The 21,144-nt window shown below is 38.4% G+C and overlaps 1 protein-coding gene across 8 annotated transcripts in view; it reads left to right on the forward strand.

Annotated features, from left to right (window-relative positions):
* Positions 1 to 21,144, forward strand: part of PPP2R2B (protein phosphatase 2 regulatory subunit Bbeta) — a 484,529-nt gene that overhangs the window by 221,743 nt on the left and 241,642 nt on the right. For 2 of the 8 annotated variants that reach the window (XM_038006383.2, XM_038006380.2), the window contains one exon: positions 6,163 to 6,247. The exons of the other annotated variants lie outside the window; for them this stretch is intronic. In XM_038006383.2, coding sequence (XP_037862311.1) covers positions 6,211 to 6,247 — 37 coding nt within the window. In that variant the 5' untranslated portion in view covers positions 6,163 to 6,210. The remainder of the gene's footprint in view (positions 1 to 6,162; positions 6,248 to 21,144) is intronic. 8 annotated transcript variants of the gene reach the window in all.

A 21,144-nucleotide genomic window follows, 5' to 3' on the forward strand; every position in this document is an offset into this window, starting at 1 on the left:
ATAATAAAAATTTCCTTTCTTTGACCCTTTAAGAAGATTAGTCTGTTCACAGTTTTCTCCTGTGCTTATAAACCTTCATGTTTCCTGCCTGTCCTCCTCGCATCTTCTAAGTCTCTCCTAACTGATCTTCAAAGCATTAAGACTGGCTTGTGCTGGACCCTGACTATTCCAGGTCATTCCTGCTTCCCTGCCTCTCTGTGTGCTATTTCCCCTTCCCTGGTACTTACAAGGCCTGCCTCCAGTCCACATTTTCCTGTGAAGTTTTTCCTGAATTCTTCAAGTTCTTTGATTGCCACAGCAATCCTATGAACATATAGATATTTTCCCCATTTCACGAATGTGGCAACTGAGGTCCAAGTTCAGATACCTAGACCTAAAGACATAGATCCTGCACATCATCTCCCCAACAAGACATACACTCCAGGAAGACAGTGACCACATCTTTCCCTCTAGTTTACCGTACAAAGGACAGTGTGGTTCTTGTCACACAGGTGCTTAGTAAATGGTTTTTGAATTTGATTTCAGTTTGAGAGTAGATTAATAGCATTTCTCTAGTTAGGACAGCAGCCAGTTACATATTCTTTTCTTGGGAGTTTAGACTTGCAGATCTCTCTGAACCAGGTAAAGCCAGGTCCTCCTACCCCAGCTAAAGTTTAAAGATGCAGGAGAGGCTGGGCGCGGTGGCTCAAGCCTGTAATCCCAGCACTTTGGGAGGCTGAGACGGGCGGATCACAAGGTCAGGAGATCGAGACCATCCTGGCTAACACAGTGAAACCCCGTCTCTACTAAAAAAATACAAAAAACTAGCTGGGTGAGGTGGCGGGCACGTGTAGTCCCAGCTACTAGGGAGGCTGAGGCAGGAGAATGGCGTGAACCTGGGAGGCGGAGCTTGCAGTGAGCTGAGATCTGGCCACTGTACTCCAGCCTGGGCGACAGAGCGAGACTCCGTCTCAAAAAAAAAAAAAAGATGCAGGAGAGATGTCAAAAGATGTCATCTTGGATTTCTGCAATCACTTAGAAACTGTACTGGCTAATTAAGATCATAATTGATTATTTGTTCTTTCATTCACTTATGTGTTTATGTGTGTGTTCTTTCATTATTTAACCATTCAGCAGGTATTTACTGAGCAAATGAAGCTTCATTCATATTACATGAGTTATTACATGAAAATATCAATAAGAAAAATTATGTGAAAGTTTATTAATATTGGCTATGAGGGGGATGAAAGCAGCAAGCCAAAAGAAAGAAAAAACACTGTATTTTAAAGAAAGTCAAAGGTAGCTTCATCTACGATAAAAAGGGTGTGTAAAGTATGATTTCTGTTATATAAAATTTTATTTGCATAGATAAAGAATTCCATGGAAAAATGGCTACAAAAATGTATTGATAGCTCAGGCTGATGAAATTTTAAGTAACTTCTACTGTTTTTATATTTTCTATAAAGTATGACAGTTTTAAATAAATATATACATTGTTTATGTAATAAAAACAATAAGGCTGCCATTGTGGTGAGAAGCAATTCATGGAGTGTCTACTATGTGACTAGTCTCTGGGATTCAATGTAGTGAATATTCATCTGAGTTCTTCCTTTTACTTTGAAGACACATTAATAATTCTTCAAATAAAAATCAGTTTGACGGCCGGGTGCAGTGGCTCACGCCTGTAATCCCGGCACTTTGGGAGGCCAAGGTGGGTGAATCACGAGGTCAGGAGAACGAGACCACCCTGGCTAACACGGTGAAACCCGTCTCTACCAAAAATACAAAAAATTAGCCAGGCGTGGTGGCGGGCGCCTGTAGTCCCAGCTACTTGGGAGGCTGAGGCAGGAGAATGGCGTGAACCTGGGAGGTGGAGGTAGCAGTGAGCCGAGATCACGCCACTGCCCTCCAGCCTGGGAGACAGAGACTCTGTCTCAAAAAAAAAAAAAAAAAAAAAAAAAAAAAAAAAAAAAAAAAAAAAAAAAAAAAAAAAAAAAATCAGTTTGAATGCTGGAAGAAGAGTGATAAGTGAACACTGACTGTCAGATTCTATAGTAAGAATCCTTTTTAAGGTCTCTCACCTGAAGATCTAGGTGAAAGGGCTTTGGCAATGAGCCTGACCCTCAGGTTTATAGCCTCTTTGGTCCTTACCTCTTGGCTGCAACAAGAAAGGTAAGACGATATCTCTTACTTCAGTCTATCATTTTATAAGGGGGACTAAGCAATGGTCTGGATGAGTCAGTGAAAATCAATTGCAATGATGGAAAACCCATCTAAGAAAAAATGTCCTAGAGCCAGTGAGTCAGAGCCAGCCCCTCTGCACATGAAAGATTTCAGTCTGTGTTTATTGACACAGAGGGTGGTTTTAATTACCCTGAAGGAATTTCTGGCATGTTTTGCCAAAGCCAGTTTTAAAATGTTTAATCAGTGGATTAGTGACTATCGGACCTACTGGAGAGGTCTGCGCATGGGGCAGCTGGGCAAGTGTAGTGTATTGCAATGAGGCTGTTAGTGACAGAGTATGGGTACATTTTGTCAGAGAAACATGGGAGAATACTACCATCCACTCATGAGACGATCTTGGCTTTAGAAAGTGTGGTGTGTTTTCTGTGTCAAAGGCTTGATTTCCTTCCTTGGTTTCATGATCTAAGCAACCTCATGACCTCTGTTTTTGGTATACTGAAAAGGGAACGTGGGTAAGATGGTCTAGAGCCAGAGTTTGAGTGATTAATCAAGCAATCAGTTCAAGCCACAACTAGCAACTTGAAAGAGTGAATATGTTTTTCTAAATTTGATAGGCCCAGGGAGAATGTATACTTAAAATAGCATGATTGCTTTTGTTTTACCTATTTGTGTGGACCTATAAAACATTTCAAGATGAGAGCTGTAAAAGGAAAAGCAGAATGGTGGTGTCACATCACAAAGCAATTTTAATCTGCTAGATACCTTGAGAGGAAACCATAGACCAAGATAAAGGTAAAATCACTAGAAAAAAAAATTGTTTTCCTGATTTTTGTGTCTTTGCTCTTATATCTTTTGGTTGAATCTCTCCAATAAGATGTAAAAATACTTAATAGTGCTAAATACCATATTTTCTTCATCTCTCCAAGGTAAACTTCAGATAGAATTTCTCTTTTTTCCTTACACAAAACTGTCTTTCATACTACCTCCTTTCCCTGATGTTTTAATCTACAGATAGGCCACATTCTACTCTCTAATGTAGACAAGCAAGAGACTTGGTACCTTGAAATTTGAATAGAAACCCAAAGGCATCTTTGCTACATTGAGCCCATGTTGTTGAGCTGCTATTTATGTACTGTTCATTTACATGGTAGTTTAGTGATATTCTTCGTTGCTTTCACAGAAAGGTTTCTCAGGCTATTTCATACCAACATGAACTTATCTGGGGGTTTGCCAAGTTTACTGGCTCTTGACTCCTTTTTATAAAATTTTTGTTTTGGGTTTAGAAGTACCTGTGCAGGATTGTTAGATCTCTAAGTTGCATGTCACAGGGGTTTGCCACATGCAGATTATTTGGTTACTCAGGTCATATTTTACTCTCTTAACCATCAAAACAACTGATCAAATAGTTCACTTGTCTTTGGCACTGCTGATAGTTTTCAACTCTAAAGAATTCCCCCTTCCTCTGGCTTTTAAATTAGTTCATCAGTAAACCAACTTCACCAAACAGGTTGATACATTAGTAGCTAAATATTAGGCAAGGAAGGAGTTATATAAAGTGGTAATGCCATCTTGTACTTGTGGAGGGGTTTGTATTTCTGCAAAGTATTTTCACAGCTCTTGTTTACTCTGCACAACAAACATAAAGAGTAAATTGCCTTTCTTCTCATTTTCTCAGTTAGAAAACTGAGATCCAGTGGAGTTAATCAACTTGCCTATGATCACATGCCAGTTTATGGTGGAGAGAAGACTGAGGTTTAGAGATTGATTCATAAAATCAAGCTGTTTCTGTGATATCAGAATATGAGATACATCAATAAACTCCTAACTAGATGAAATCTTACAGTCTTGGAAAAAAGTGCATCTGCTTGCTGACTCTCTGTAAGGCATTGACCACTAACATTTTTAGCACAAGTTTCTTTGGGTGGAACAACTTGGTGTGCCTTACACCTTTGATTTTGGGGCTTAGGCAGGGTTGTGTCTCATTCCTAAAGTCACTCATGGTTACTCTTGCCAAGTGGAAGAGTCTCTGGAACCACATTCCTGGACAGTGGTGCAAGCCTTAAAGCGCTAGGGTTTGGTGATAATAAAGACATAGAAAAGCCAATGGATTTAGTTCTATGTCATGGCTGTATATTGCGCCCAAATATCTAACTCACAGATATCTACCATTTGGAATCAGCAAGAAAATAGGTAAGAAAAACAATGGATTGATCATCACCAACACGATTCTGATCCCCAGAAACTAACACAAGGACAGAAAAGCAACATTTACTGAGTATTATGTGTATTTTTTGCCTCATTTCCATTTTATTACGTAAGCAGTGAAATCTTTGACAAAAAGATGGGCTCATTACTTAAATCCTCTTACTGCAGTTAACCCTATGTAAACTTAAGACAATAGTAGTAACTACCTTCCATGGTTGTTGTGAGGATTAAGTGATATAATACTTGTATATGGCTAGTTCAGTCCCTGACACAGATTAAGCATTCAGTGAGTAGTTGGTTGTTTTTAGTAGTTTTAGATGACTTAAGTGGTCATAAGCATTATTTGCAATGGACTATGTGCACTTTTATGCTCCCAACCCTAGAGTTTAGAATAATGTGAAAAAAAGTAGTCAAGAAAACAGACTCTGGAGATGACTGGGTTTGTATCCTGGCCCCATCACTTACTAGTTCTCGGGCAAGTTATTTAACCTCGCTAAGCTCAGGTGCCTCATCTGTGAAATGAAGACAACAGTGCTTAACCTCATAAGGCTATTGTAAGTATTAAAAGTAACAGTGCCTGTAATGTGCTCAGGACAGTCCCAGGAACATAGTAGGTAGTAATTGCTAAATAATGTTAGGCTGTATTTTCATTAATATTAGTACACTTATGTATATGCCTTAAGATATTACTGTTGAAAGACAGTTGTTCACAAAACAGAGGACAAATAAGTTAATACACTAACCTTAATCTTTGATCCAGTGTCAGTACTGGCTGGTGGTGATTTGATCTCCTTTAAATAACAAACATAATCTGTTAGGTTGGATTCTTGTGTCAATCTAAACAAACTGCTGCCTTTTTCTGAATATGAAATGAAGCATTGAGGAAAATAAAATTCATTATCTGCTCCATGCACCATCAGGATATTTAAGGATAATAACTTTAAGATACTAAAAAATTAACAATAATGGATTAATTATGAACCTTTTTTTCTATATTAGTGGTATGTTGAAGCTTTCCATTAAGGCCTTTTTTTTTTAAATCTTACATGTTTATTTTGAATATTTCTTCTTATATTACCTTGTTCATAGCTTCTCATAGGGTATAACCTCTTAACTTCTGAACTCTTGCAGAGAAAGGGGGCTATTTCTAATGAGTGAGGTGACTTGCTTCTGCTCCTGAATAGTTCCTATTGCATAAAAGTTGTTCTGCACCAGAGCATTCTCTCTTTCACCCACTGCTCCTAGCCCTGCACCATAAAACCTTACCCCAAACACTGAGTATCCTGTCCACAGGACCCCGCTTTGGCTATATGAAGCCAGCCCTCCTAATCACTACAGCCTCTTCAAAACTCCCTAGATGCCATACAGCAGCTGTTTTCAAACTTTAACGTGCATTAGAACCACCTGACGTGTTTGTTAAAGACAAACTTCCAGGCTCCACCCCGTCAAGCTTAGGATAGGTCTGTAGGCCTGTGAGTTTGATTCTTTCAGTTTCCCAGGTAATCCTACTGTTGCTGATGATGATCACGAGCAACACTTTGAGACCCACGGCTCTACGTCTGTCTTCTCAAGTGAGAAGACAGTTCATTTCAGGTCGACGGGGCTGAGGCAAGGGAGCTTTTACAGTGTTGATTGTGTTACCTTGTTAGCCTGGATTTTGACAGGCCAGGAGCAAACTCTCCCAAAGAGATGGTAGGGGGTATGTGGAGAGTGTGTAAATGCACCTGTATGTTACCAAAAGTTGAAGCATCGCTACCTCCTGGAGTCTGGATCTGAACCCCATGTTTGTCACAGGAGCCAAGGGAGAACCCAAGACAGAGAATAGTGGCACAATAATGAAGCATGAATTATCCAGATGAAAACACCTATGGAAATAAAGGTATTCGTATTATTATTTATACCTACTCTTCTTGATAAAGTAGCAGTATAGAAGTGTTAAATAGTTCCAATTGCTTAAAAGTTGTTCCATGGGACACAAATAAGTTAATTTACATTTTTAAAATAATTATTGTACATAGGAAGCATAATTTGATTTATTGTTTTAAGAACAAGAGCATATTTTGACCAAATGTACATGGGGATGATACATTATCATTGGTTATAAAATTACCAGGAGAGAAAGTGTTGGCTAAACAAGAATAGAGCCTGCTTTATTGATGTTAGGTTTGTCGAATAAACTAGAGAAGAAGGTAAATGTATTAACTGCTCAAACAAAGAAAAAGAGCTTTTGGGGTCAAGAGGCAAAGAAAGACAATATGGGCATCTTACTTTGAATATAACGAAAAATAAAAGTATCACTGAACGGGTAATTTCCAATGAGAATATAGATCTAGAAATCACTGTGTAGGAAAAACAACTCCTCACCTGTATCAAATATTCTAAAGTCCTTTCATTATTAACTCCTAAGTAGTTACACTTGATTTGGATGAAGTAGCATGGAGGCTTCTACTAGGCTTTTTTATTCATTTCTCGATACGGTGTGTGGTGAAGCTTTAGCTTTACAGCCTCCACACTTGGCTATATTTTGTGGTAATGGAAAATAAAACTTAATACAAAAGAACTATATTTCGATTTAAGAAAAAGAATAATCAGAGATTCTCTTTAGAGGTGGAGTTTGTAGCAGAGTTTGTATGAACCCTGAGACAGATCAAAGAGTACAACATTCAGAAGAGCTCCCTTTAATAAAAGGAACGAATGGGGAAAAAGGCTCTAGATAAATATTTTATCATAGAGCTAATGAAATTTAAAAGGTGGTCACAGATCAAAAAGGGAAGAAAACAAAAAGCAGGTATGTGTGTATGTGTATGTATATTGTGTATGTGTATGCATATGTGTATGCATATAAGTTTGTGAATATTTTCCATCAGACTATGGATAAAGATGTGTGAGGCATTTGTGTCCTAAGGGAACTATGCAATGTTAGCATTATACATTTATATAGACTCTATGCAGGTGATATTTCTTAATGTTTTTATATAAAATAATAAAAGAGCAGGGTTTGTTTTTAAATAATGTTGGTGATGTGAGGTAGAGTTCAGCTCTTCCCTTGCTATTGAAAAATTACCTTTTGCTGTCTGGTCCAATTGAATAAAAGGCTTATATCTGTTGTAATTTCAATGTACGATTTTTTTTTTCATTCCTACCAACGAAGTAACACTTTCAGTGCATTTTAATATAATACTGATTGGGGGTTTGAGTTTTATTTGGTTTGCCCTTGATGATGTTGCTTTAATGAGATGAAACTGAATAGCTTTGAGTAGATTTCCCTGGAGCTTCCAACTTTTATGCCCCTTATTCCTCCTCCAAGATGGAGGGAGAAAAAAGTATTTTGTTATTTGGTCAAATTTTATGACTTGTGTTATATCAGACTCAAAATTTCTAAAAACATAAAAACTGTGAGACAGTTCAGATTCCAAATTTTAAGAGTTTATTGTGAAGAATAGCCAGGATAAATACCTGCTTTTCACTGTGCCTCATCAAGTCCAAATGTTTCTGAAAAATCCCTTCAAAGTACAAAGACAGTGCCCTTCTCCAAATTTTGAGAGTGACTATATAAGCATCATGCACAGCTTAGTGATAAGTGTGAGGTACGAGGTGAGTGTGTGTGTACACACACATGTCTGGGTTTTAATAGAATGTTAAGAGTCACTTCAAGGTGTCATTTTTCACAAGTTTAGTTACTTTCTTCAGAAATTGAATCTATTAGAATTTGAGACAGCCTTGATGAAAAGAGGTTGGTCAATATGTACAAATATACAGTTAGATAAAAGGTATAACTTCTAATGTTTGATAGAGTACATGACTGTAGTTAGCAACAATGTATTGCATATTTCAAAAAAGCTAGAAGGGGGAATTTGAAATGTTCCCAACACATAGAAATAATAAATTCTCAAGGTGATCGATAACCCAAATACTATAACTTGATCATTATACATTCTATGCATGTAATAAAATATCACGTGTACCCCATAAATATGTAACATATTATGTATTTTAAAAATTGCCTTGAATTTTGACATGAGATTATGATCATTTAAGAGCAGTATAAGACATGAAGCCATGTAGGGCTCTCTCTGATTTTCTAAAATCCGTTCCAGTGCAAAATAATAATTTAATGTGTGTCAGCAGATTGGTAATAAAGAGTCTAGCATCCATCTTTTTACTTATTAAGTATTTATTGTGCACTTACTATGTGTCTGATGCTGTACTCGGTGCTGGGGATGCAAAGGTTTAGTATGTAGACCTGGTCTCTACTGTTAAAGAACTTGTGGTTTAGTAGGGGACACATGCAGGACAACAGGCAATTATAATGCAGAATGAGAGGTTCTCTGATGAAGGAAGTACAAGGGACTGTGAAATGACATAAGAAGTGCTCATGAGGAAGCAGATGGCTAAACTGAGACCTGAAGGCTGAGGAGGAGGGAAGAAGAATGAAAAGTATTCCAAGCAGGGAGAATGGTAGTCAAGACGATGGTTAGTCCCACCTCAGTTATTTAGTAATTGGGTGACTTTAGGAAAAAGTCTATCTTAGATATTTTATTTTCCTTATCATTCTGTGGGATATGGAGATGGTGGCCATAGTGGATACTGCTACTGGTGGAAAACAAATGATAGCAGTTAATATTTATTGAGCACTAATTATGTGCCATGTAGTGTACTAAGCCCTTTCCATGCATTAGTTACCTAATTAGGGTTTTGAAATCACCTTTTGAGGTAGGCACCATTATTATCTGTTTGACAGATAAGCAAAGAGAAACTCAGAAAGGTTAAGAAACTTGCTCAAAGTCACCTTATTAGCAGTAGAAAAGCCAGGATTTGAAAACAGACAAGTTTAACTTAGAACCTGTGTTTTGCACTATTACTATACTATTCATAATCTAGCTTTCATAAGCTGATAAAAGATGAGCAGGATAATGGATTAAAAGGACTTTTTAAACTACATGGAACTCTATACTATCATTATGCATTTTAAACTGGGGCATGAATCACGTGGTTGGTAGCTAGTCCAGAATAAAAAGTAAAAATGATTGCAGCAATATATGGGCTGCCATTTCTTGATTTGTTAGCAATGCCTCTAATTCTATGGCCTCAACACATTAGTCAAAAGTGGCATTTCCTAGGGGACATTTTTTGAAGCAACAGAACATTAGATAAGATGGACCATGGGTTTGCTCCTAAATGGCAACTGCTATGTTAGAAAGTTCTCAAACATTCCTAAGATCTTTAATCTCTGTTAATCACTCCATGCCCCTCTGTGACTGCTCAGCACAAAATGAAATGGAGGCTTGGCAATTATCCAATTCCTTTGAAGACTCTTGCCTCTTAATGCGGATAATCCAAAGCTCCAATTGCACTTTAAAAAATTCTAGATTACCAGGTTCACTCAGGTATACATACTCTCTACTCTGCCTCCACTTTTTTGCCAAATAGACCTTTTTCCTGTCACTTCTATGTTTCTGGTAATTCCCAGTGTGCTCCCTGCATTTATCTGGACTCTAATCAGCCATTGTATTGTGAACTTAGGACAGTCTGTACAATTGTCCCGTAAGCAGGTCCATGTTGCTGGCCAACACATTAGCAGTCATTGGGAATTGTTGAGAATGTTTGGAGAGAGGTGGTCACACAATCTTTTGGCACAAAGAGCATGTCTCCACTACAAAGGCAAAGACTGGTTCTACAGTAGGTGGAACCACAATGAATCAAAATAATGAATTCTTCTGCATTAGAGTTCAATTCCAGAGGCTAATTGTTAATTTAAGTCCTGCTCATGGCCTGATAACAGGGCTTTCCTTTTGGAAACTTGACTGAGCTAGTGTGAAAGGCAAGACTGTTATTCAGATATACTAGTGAAATGCAAACAGTTTCACATATTAATGGTCACTAATGACCTGTAGTCAGGCTATGATTTGTTAGGTTAAAAACAAAGGCACAATTAGTTTATTTGTTCAGGAGTGTAAACAGAGGGCTTTGTCAATCTGCAGATTGTTCTTCTCCATTGGAGACAGTAGGCTGGAGCATTCCACTTGAGCTGTGGCATTTGAGGACTGCATTTTCCTATCTTGAGATTCTCCCAGCTTCCTGTCCCCTCATAAGCCTGCAGCCTTAATCAAAAGGGAATGAAGAGGATGCTGTTATTGGTCCCCTTTCTCTGTGGCTTTGCTTTTCGATAAGTGAACCAGTTTAATTTTAATTTTTTTCTTTCAGTTCCACTCTGGTCTCATGCTTCAAATAGCTAATTTTCTCAAAGCATCACCATTTCTTCAGCAAACATTTAACACATAATTGAGGTCAAATTATGCTCCAAACGCTATTCTAGACCTCAAGATTTTTAATGATTATCCAGAGAGTACTGACCCCATCTGCAAAATTTGCAACTTCTGTATAGGTGTCATAAGATTTCCTGTACCACTAACTACTACTTGTAAGCTTATCACTTAAAAAAAAATGAAGAATCTCTTGAAATGAAACAGCTGCTCTGTTGAGATATACATCTTAGAGAGCAAGGCATTTTGATCTTTTGCGGTGCATCAAAGCTGACAATAGAGATTTTGAGGGATTATAGTGACTCCTTAGAAAGGGTATACGTTGTGTTTTGCCTACACTTATTTAATTTGAGAAAGTGAGTATATTTCAATTCTTAAAGGAAACCATGGCATTAAAACAGAAAATTATTTAATCCTTCATCAAGTAAAAAGAAAAGACTGTGATCCACCTAGTACCACGAAGCAATAATGATGCAGGTTATCCCAGTGAGGCATTTGGATCACTTAAAATCATGATGAAGCAATGATTATGCCTATTATCTATTTTAATAAATGTAAATTGCTGTGGAGAAACAAACCATTTTATGCCACTTGAATCCTTTTCAGGGAAGCCTGAATCCTTTTTGCGTGGCTTAGATGTATTACTGTCATTTTCCCTTCACTAGATTGAATAAAAGCACTTAAATCAGAACTTTGTTAGTGCACCCTCTTGTACTGTTTGCCCTAATAAATTGTTGTGATTTTAGTCTTTGAAATCCATATTTTGTAACATTTGCAAATTTATCTGTAGTCCCTTCCAGAATTGAGATTATGGGGTAAATTCAATAGTAAGTCAACATGTGCATTATATGTGCCAAGCACTAGGGGGACAGCAGTGGAACATGGAACTCATGGGGAACATGATCCTCTTTCCTTGTTAGCACTAATAGCAATCAGCAGTCATTTTATTTACTCATTTGTGTATTAGTTATCCTCTCTTCTTGAAGGTGAGCACCTGTCTCTTGGCTACTGTGTATCCCAGGTTCTAACACAGTGCTTGGAATCTGGTAAATATGCTCAGTATATATTTGTTGAATGTTGAATGAAATCCAGGCCCAATGGTGGGAGCTTGAAAGCCAATAGTAGCATTTGGGATATTGTGAAATAAAGCAAAATTACTTGATAAACAGATCTCTAGGGACAGAATTAGGAGATGATTGGTGCCATTGTGAACCTTTATTGCATGAGATTGTTTCTTCATGTCCTCTTATGTCCACTTCTATGTAATACTGAGTAATATTTTGATATGATAAAAAGGACCTCCTGTTTATTTGGAAACTACCAAAGCCTGGCAGTGATATTTATTATACTCATCCTTGGGGTGACCAATCAAATTTATTATGTGAAATGACATATTCTTCTGAATCCAAAGAGAATTTTAATGTTCTGGAAAGTCTTTACAGTGGTATGGCTAGATTGTGTGGTCATGTTTCAGTCATTTACCTGATAGATGTTTATTGGGCACTTATTGTGTGCCAGGTATGGGGTTAGGTACCAGGAATATGGAGTGACAAAGCCCTCTGGGAAAATATATTAATAAAGAATAATAAAGATAAATGTACAATTGCATCTGTGACAAGCACTCTTAAGGAAGAGTTAGTGGTACTCTGAGAATGTGTAGTAAGAGGATTATTGGACCCAGACAGAGAAGGCTTCCCTGGTGAAAGAATAATTGCTAAATCCTAAAGTCATCATAGGAGTTAGCTATGTTGAAGAGGGGATGGGAAGATGACCCAGGCAGAGAGAACTGCATGTACAAGGGCTTTATGGTAGTAGCAGTAGAGACTGTGTGTGTTCAAAGAAGTGAAAGGTGGCCAGTGCGGCTTAAGTTCCCACAGGGTGGACATTAGGCAGAAGTCACATCTTGCGGAGTCTTGCAAAAATATATGAGCCGTTTTTACTTTTTATCTTAAGAGTAATAGGAAACCATTAAAATGTTTAAATGTGGGGAAGATTGGGGAAAGTGACCAAGTTTGCTTTTCAAAAATACTATTCTGGCTGCAGTACAAAGAATAGATTGGAAAGGGTCTAGAATAGATTTAAAGAGACATGTAACTTATTCACATGAAACTGACACAAAATGTACATAATATATGCCTATGTGAAGCAGTCCCTGCATAAAGCATGTACCCTGGAAAAAGATTCAAGATGAGCTCCTCCGTGGTATAATACAGACCTCTTCAAATTCCTCTATGTCATGCACATACCTTACCCAGACATAAATTAGCATCATTAATGCAGAGTGTCACGTTAGAGCCCAGTTATACTTCCAGCTGATGCATCACTTTAGCACCTTTCTCTTTGTGCTTTACCCTCTACTTTCAAAGGCTGTTCTCAGGTCTTATTTTCCTTCCTAGAAGTGTGAGATTGGTTTTTCTGCTGTGCTATTGGAGTGATCCTCCACTTAGAGTCTAATCTGCCATGGCTTTGTGCCTGTTTGTCAGGAACTTCGAGGATGTATTAAGACATTATACAGGGTAGAAGCTCTGTTTTGACAATGATTGTGCCTATTATCTATTTTAATAAATGTAAATTGCTGTGGAGAAACAAACCATTTTATGCCACTTGAATCCTTTTCAAGGAAGCCTGAATCCTTTTTTGCATGACTTAGATGTATTACTGTCATTTTCCCTTCACTGGATTGAATAAAAGCACTTAAATCAGACCTTTGTTAGTGCACCCTCTTGTACTGTTTGCCCTAATAAATTGTTGTGATTTTAGTCTTTGAAATCCATACTTTGTAACATTTGCAAATTTATCTGTAGTCCCTTCCAGAATTGAGATTATGGGGTAAATTCAACAGTAAGTCAACATGTACATTATATGTGCCAAGCACTATACTTGGGATACAGCAATGACTAAAGCACTAATTCTGCCTTTAAGAAGCTTACAGTCATTTCTCACTAGTGGAGTGGGAATTGACAGATAAGCAAGAGGAGGATGTTAGAATGCTACATGTGGTAATGAATTAAAGTTAGAGACATCAACAAGAACCCCTGCTTAACTTTATATATACACAAGTGACTACATACAGAAATATTTATGTAGACATACATAGGGTTGTATGCACACATATATTTCTTTCTGTGTCAGCTGAGAGGGCCTAAAAGAAATGGCATCGCAGTAGCAACTAGCACCCAGATCTTGATTTCTAGAACCATTATTTAATAAAAGGGACCAGGAATTCTTGGAGAAATGTCTGATTCTACTACTAGCAAAGGAAGTATATGAGTCTGGAGCCTCTTATAGAACCAGAAAATAAAGAAGCACTAAAAAAAAAAAAAAAAGGAAAAAAGCCTGCATTGATGGAGCTATGTCAAAAGGACACAGAAATCAACTGGAAGAGCTCCTAATGGCCAAAGTGGAACAATCTGAACAATAAAATATAGCATTGAATTCTATCCCAAAGTATAAAATCAATATCCATGAATTCATACTGGTATAAGTAAATGATTGAATAAATAGGAGAGAAGAAGAAAATCTCCCATGCAGAACTCCAAATAAATTGTGCCGATAACATACCCTTGAGGAAGACAGCAAGTTGGCATAGCTCCCTATGCCTTAAGGATGGGGCTGTACATCATGACTTCTTTCTAAGAGTACAGAGTACAGTTTGGAGGAAAGGGGAGTAACTTTACAATGGAGAAACCTGACAAACATTTCTTCAGCCAGGTGATCAAGACCAACATGAACATAATGCATATTGATAGTAGGTACCCTTGATTGATGTGAGGATGGAAATGGCACTTTATCTCTGTGGTCTTCAATCGTGAGAAAAACGTCAAACAAATTCCACTGGAGGGGCATCCTACAGTATACCTCACTGCTATTCATCAAAACTGTCAAGATCATCAAAGGTAAGGTAAGTCTGAGAAATTGCCACAGCCTCAAGGAGCCTGAGGAGCCATGACAACTAAGTGTAATGTACCATCCTGGGTAGGATCCTAGAGTAGAAAAAGGACATTAGAAAACTAAGCAAGTCTGAATGAACTATGTACTTTGGTTAATGATAACATATCAATATTGCTTCATTAATTATACAAATGTACCACACTAACATAAGATATTCACAATAGGAGAAACTGCAAGAGGTATAGAAGAGCTCTCTGTACTATCTGTTGCATTTTTCTGTCAATCTAAATCTATTTTAAAAAATAAAATCTATTAAGATTTAAAAAAAACCAAACCCTAAAGAATAAGAAAATACAGTGTAGTGGGGGGAGCCAGTAAGTTGGCAGACAACTATAACACAGGTAAAATGACAGGAGTATGGACAGCTATTGGGAAAAACATGATGTGGCATCTAACTTGTCTTTTAAATCCTGATTTGACAATTTTGGGAAAATTCCTTAAACTTGCTGAGCTTTCATTTCCTCATCTCTAAAATGGTGATAACACCTGCACAAGTCAACATAGGCTGCCAAGCCACAGGAGCTCGTATCCCCTGCTATGGGGCTGGGTGATTTACTAAATCCATCTGGGCTTTAGTTCCCCATCAGTGAATGGGATAATAAGAGAATAATATAATAGGAAAATAATAAGTACCTACCTTAAGGAATTTTCTTGAAGCCTGAGAAAATATATTTAAAGTGCTTGGAACAAGTGTTGGCACACAGTACTTAAATGCTGCTGCTGCTGTCTGCTCACAGGTTTGTGGTGAGGATTCAGTGGGAGAATTGTGGAGAGTACTTAGTGCATGACTAGGTTTGGGCATGTGGCTTGTGTTCTACATCCACCACCTACAGAGCACAAGCCCCGTGGTAGGTTCCCGGAGGCCAGGAGATGGCTTTCCCTTGCAAGGCAGACACCTATGTACCAGACATTCCTGCTACTTCTAACCTTAAGCTGAGAATAGAGTGGAAGCTGACCAGATAAAAGGAGAGTAATGGATATGGGTTCTGTAAAAGGAAAAAAATCCAAAAACCAAAAGAAGCATGGCACTTTTACAGAACAGTGGAGTTCAGAATGACTGGAGTGAGGAGCCTAAGAGGAGGAGGAAGTAGGCAAGAGGAGGAAGTAAGTCTGTATTATGTCAGGAATTAAAGGCTGAATTGAAGATTTGAACTTTATTCTGGGGTTAGTGGACAACTACAGGCAGGTCAAGCAAGAAGGCAACATGTAAGACTTTTACACTGTCTATTGTTGGAAAACAATGGGATAGAGGTGGAAGACCAGTTAGGAAGCTACTTCAGTTGTACAGATCAGTTGAGAGATTACGGTGGCCTAAATGATGGTTAATAGATGGAAGTAGAATTAAAGGATTTGAACAGTAGGGTAAATAATGATTCTAAATTGTATGAAGATATTTTGCCAACCAATAGTCTGATGTATTATAGTTGATGATACTTGGACAATGTTTTAAGATCTATGTGAGATAAGAATACTGTAGAATAACATAAGAATTTAAGGCAGTGGCTTTGAGACTTCTAAATATTTTTCACCCTCAATATATACCATTATAGGCAAGTTTAAGAAAAAGTCATAAGCATTAAAATCAGATTAACTCTGAAATGATGAGGGAATAGAGGAGTATTCTAGACTAGCATCACTCCAATAGAAATCTAACACAAGCCACATATGTAATTTTAATTTTTTAGTAGCTACTTTTTAGAAAAAATAAAGAATACAGATAAAATTAATTTTTTTGAGACAGAGTCTCTCTCTGTCACCCAGGCTCGAGTGCAGTGCCATGATCTCGGCTCACTGCAACCTCCACCTCCCTGGTTCAAGCGATTCTCCTGCCTCAGCCTCCTGAGTAGCTGGGATTACAGGCATGTGCCACCACGCCTAGCTAATTTTCGTATTTTTAGTAGAGATGGGGTTTCACCATCCTTGGTCAGGCTGGTCTCAAACTCCTGACTTCATGACCCACCTGTCTTAGTCTCCCAGAGTGCTGGGATTATAGGCGTGAGCCACCATGCCCAACTTCTTCTTTTTTTTTTTTTAAATGGAGTCTCACTCTGTTGCCCAGGCTGGAGTGTGGTGGCGCAATCTTGGCTCACTGCAACCTCCGCCTCCCAGGTTCAAGTGACTCTCCTGCCTCAGTCTGCTGAGTAGCTAGGATTACAGGTACATGCCACCATGCCCAGCTAATTTTTGTATTTCTTGTAGAGATGGGTTTTGCCTTATTGCCCAGGCTGGTTACAAACTCTTGGGCTCAAGCGATCCACCCACCTCTGCCTCCCAAAGTGCTGGGATTACAGGCGTGAGTCACTGCACCTGGCCAGATAAAATTAATTTTAATGTTTTAATCCAATGTATCAAAATATTATTTTAATATTTAATCAAAATATTATTTTAATATCTAATCAAAATGACAATTATGAGATGTTATATTCTTTTTCTCATATTGTCTTCAGAACTCAGTGTATATTTTACACTTACGGCACATTGAATTCAGACTGGTGTCATTTCAAGTGAGCAATAATGGCCCGTGGTTAGTGGCTACTGTGTTGCACAGTGCAGGTCTGGAGTTCCCAAAGTTAGTTAACAATAGTTTAGATTTACACTTGCTGGAGGAATTCTTTTTTAAAACGAGGTAATCAACATTCCTATTCCAGTACGTGCACATGGGAAACAGAATTTAGTGTACATACTCAAATTGCCTATTTTACTCCATGTATACTTTTCGAGCACTCACTGTATGGTCATGGAGCATCAACTATGTTAGCACGAGTCATGATTTACACATTGGAGCTCTATTCATGAGCTGACCACACACGGTGTCTGTCCTTCAGCTTACACCTTTATGGAGGAGACCCGAATAAAACAGAAAATGAAATAGTCATAAATTTGCCAGGCTCGGTGGCTCATGCCTGTAATCCCAGCACTTTAGGAGGCCGAGGCAGGTGGATCACGAGGTCAGGAGATTGAGACCATCTTAGCTAACACGGTGAAACGCTGTCTCTACTAAAAATACAAAAAATTAACGGGGCGTGGTGGCGGATGCCTGTAGTCCCAGCTACTCAGGAGGCTGAGGCAGGAGAATGGCATGAACCCGGGAAGTGGAGCTTGCAGTGAGCCAAGATTGTGCCACTGCACTCCAGCCTGGGCAACAGAGTAAGACTCCATTTCAAAAAAAAAAAAGAAAGAAAAAGAAAAAAGAAATAGTCATAAATTATGCTATGATGAAAACAAAAGAGGGGTTGAGATGCTGGATAACAATGATGAGATGGCTTTAGATGATTTCAGTTCAGATGACATAAGCTGGGAGATAAAGGATGAAAATGAGCCAGCCATACAAGAATTGGTGGGAAAGCTGATCAAGTAGAAGAAACAGCATGTCCAAGAGCCCTGAGACTTGTCGTGTATGCAAAGAATCAAAAAGTGAGTGTGGCTGAAGGCTGGCGAGGGAAGGAGAGAGTGGTGTGAGATGAAGAAATGGACAAAAGCCAGATCTCATGGACTTTGTAAGCTGTGGAATGGAGTTGGAATGTTATTCTAAGGGCTGTGAAATCTACAGAGCTTTCAGGGAAGGGGCTTCTTGATTAAGAAGACTGCCTTAACCTCAGGTCACTGTGTAGGCTAAAGGTAAAAATGCAATAAGCGAACGTTGGAAGAAAGTTCTGCAATCTCACAAGGTTATTGAGATAAAGATAGAATAAGGTAGTAAAGTTCTGGAATGACAACATACTGATCTATAGATGCAAAGTGCTGGGAAGAAAAGAAAGAAGGGGGTTGTTAAGCCCAGCTGGTTTTGTTGAGCTGCTCTTTGTAAAGGAATTGCATACTTTCAGTGTTCAGGGTGCTTTCTGAATGGAATCTTAAATTTGTTTTCAAAAAACTAAGTTGCACAGAATGGAGCTGGGCATGCAGGTCTTCTGCCCTATCTGTGGTTTCTGGTTTTCCAGATAAATGGTTAGCTGTTCCTAACATGAATGCTCACAGGTGCATGATGACATCTTGCTGAGGGTCCTGTCAACAATTTGTGTATGTGGAGAAAGAGCAAGAATCCAAGGAAGCTAGGAGAGAAGACAGCCTTTTATTTGTCTGGCATTTTGGATGTTTCAATTCATTATCTCAGGGTCATGATAACTCTGTAAGATAGAAGAAGCAAGTAGAACCATTCCCAAGTTATAGAAGAATAAACAGAGGGTTTGAGAAGTGAAGGGTTAGTTTGTGGCCAAAATAGACCTTGAGATGATATTATCTAATTTGTACTTTTTTCTCTTGTGCGACAGAACACCTGTGACTATTCTAATCCTACACCAATCTGTTACAAACCCCTCTTTTAGCAATGTACAAAATAAGGTCTAAGCTCATTGGGAATAAGTTTCCTTTGGGGCTATTTGAAACCTTATCTACTCTATCACTACAGGATAAAGAGAGGGTGGAGTTGTTTTATATTATACATTATTGGTAAAGCAATTTGATTGTAAGCTTCAAAGTAACTGGGTTTATGTACTTCACCTTGTATAGTGTTCAGTAGGCATACAATGATACTCACAACGTGTCATTAGATATTGAAGAAAAAATGATGTAATCAAGTCCCAAATTGATCATTATTCACTGATCCTGGCACCTGGATAATTTTAAAGTTTTTTTTTTGAGATGGAGTTTCGTTCTTGTTGCCCAGGCTGGAGTGCAATGGCACTATCTCAGCTCACCACAGCCTCCACCTCCCAGGCTCAAGAGATTCTCCTGCTTCAGCCTCCTGAGGAGCTGAGATTACAGGCATGCGCCATCACACCTGGCTAATTTTGTATTTTTAGTAGAGATGGGGTTTCTCCATATTGGTCAGGCTAGTCTCAAACTCTCGACCTCAGGTGACCCACCCGCCTTGGCCTCCCAAAGTGCTGGGATTTTAGGCTTAAGCCACCGTGCTCGGCCAATTTTAAAATATTAGAACAGAAAAAAAAATCTGCATTTAAAAATTATTTTAATATAATTTGCTGAGACTGTCGGAGACAAACCTTCTAACAGTATTTAGTTGTTATTACCAGATCACAAGGCCGTTATCCTTAGCAAACTAATACAGGAACAGAAAACCAAATACAGCATGTTATCACTTATAAGTGAGAGCTAAATGATGAGAACACATGTACACATAGAGAGGAACAACACACACTGTGGCCTACCAGAGGAGGAGAGGTAAAATTAGAGAGAGGACCAGGAAAAATAATGAGTGGATACCAAGCTTAATACCTGGGTTATGAAATAATCTGTATAACAAACCCCCATGGCACACGTTTTTCTATGTAAAAAACTTGCACATTCTGCGCATGTACCCCTGAACTTGAAAAAAAAAAAAAGCATAGAGATATTTTTTTCAAGTGTGTCTTATTTTTTTTTCCTTTTTCTTGAATTATGGTTAGAGTATGGTTATTTGGAAATGAAATAAATGGCAAGTTGACCGTGGTAGATTTAGAATATAGGCTCTTATACTTTTGGGGATGTGTGGGGGTGGGAAGGAATCATGGAACCCCTTGAGAATTTGATGAAAGCTCTGGCTTCTCTCCACCAGGGAGAATTTGAAGAAAGCTGTAAATGTACAGCAGGCATATAATTTTAGATTATGAATTCCCATGAAGTCGATTCCTCAGTGGCTGATCAAGCACTTCAGATTGAAGAAGGTGAAGGTTGGAGTGAACAAATGTGTACAACTTAACTGAAGATAAATATGCAGTACTTTAAGGGGAGGGTGTTGTATTCCATGCCAAGAATGGAATGTGCTTGTTTTGGCTTCACAATAATGTGGCTAGGGAATATAGATGAATCCCTGTCTCAGAGGACTCACCTCTGAAGTTTGCCCAGTCCAAGTACAATTTAAAATTTTAAAAGCTTTCTGATACCAAATCTCTCTCTTTTTAAAAATTTTTTCATTATACTTTAAATTCTGGGATACATGTGCAGAACATGCAGGTTTGTTACATAGGTATACATGTGCCATGGTGGTTTGCTGCACCCATCAACCCATCATCTATATTAGGTATTTCTCCTAATGCTATCCCTCCCCTAGCTCCCCACCCCGCAACAGGCCCTGGTGTGTGATGTTCCCCTCCTGTGTTTATGTGTTCTCATTGTTCAACTCCTATTTATGAGTGAGAACATGCGGTGTTTGGTTTTCTGTTCTTGTGTTAGTTTGCTGAGAATGATGGTTTCCAGCTTCATCTATGTCCCTGCAAAGGACATGAACTCATCCTTTCTAATGGCTGCATAGTATTCCATGGTGTATATGTGCCACATTTTCTCTATCTCCCATTTCTGGGTAGTAAGAGGGGAAGCATCCACTGTCTGGGTTGTGATTATGTCCTGCCCATAAGGAAGTTTGGGAGGTAGGAATGAGGAATTTTCACAACCAGAAAATGCAAATAGTGCATTTTCTCCCTCACTTCCTTTATTTCTCTTTTATTTCTTTTGTGTGTATGTGAGACAGTGGAAGCTAGTTGGACTGAACAGCTTCTTTAAAATCTCTACAAAGATATAAAAACCTGTTACCTTTTACCCAAGAGTAGTTAATGCTGCCTTTTGGATG

Source organism: Chlorocebus sabaeus, chromosome 23 (assembly GCF_047675955.1).
Source record: "Chlorocebus sabaeus isolate Y175 chromosome 23, mChlSab1.0.hap1, whole genome shotgun sequence".
NCBI classification, from domain to species: Eukaryota; Metazoa; Chordata; class Mammalia; order Primates; family Cercopithecidae; genus Chlorocebus; species Chlorocebus sabaeus.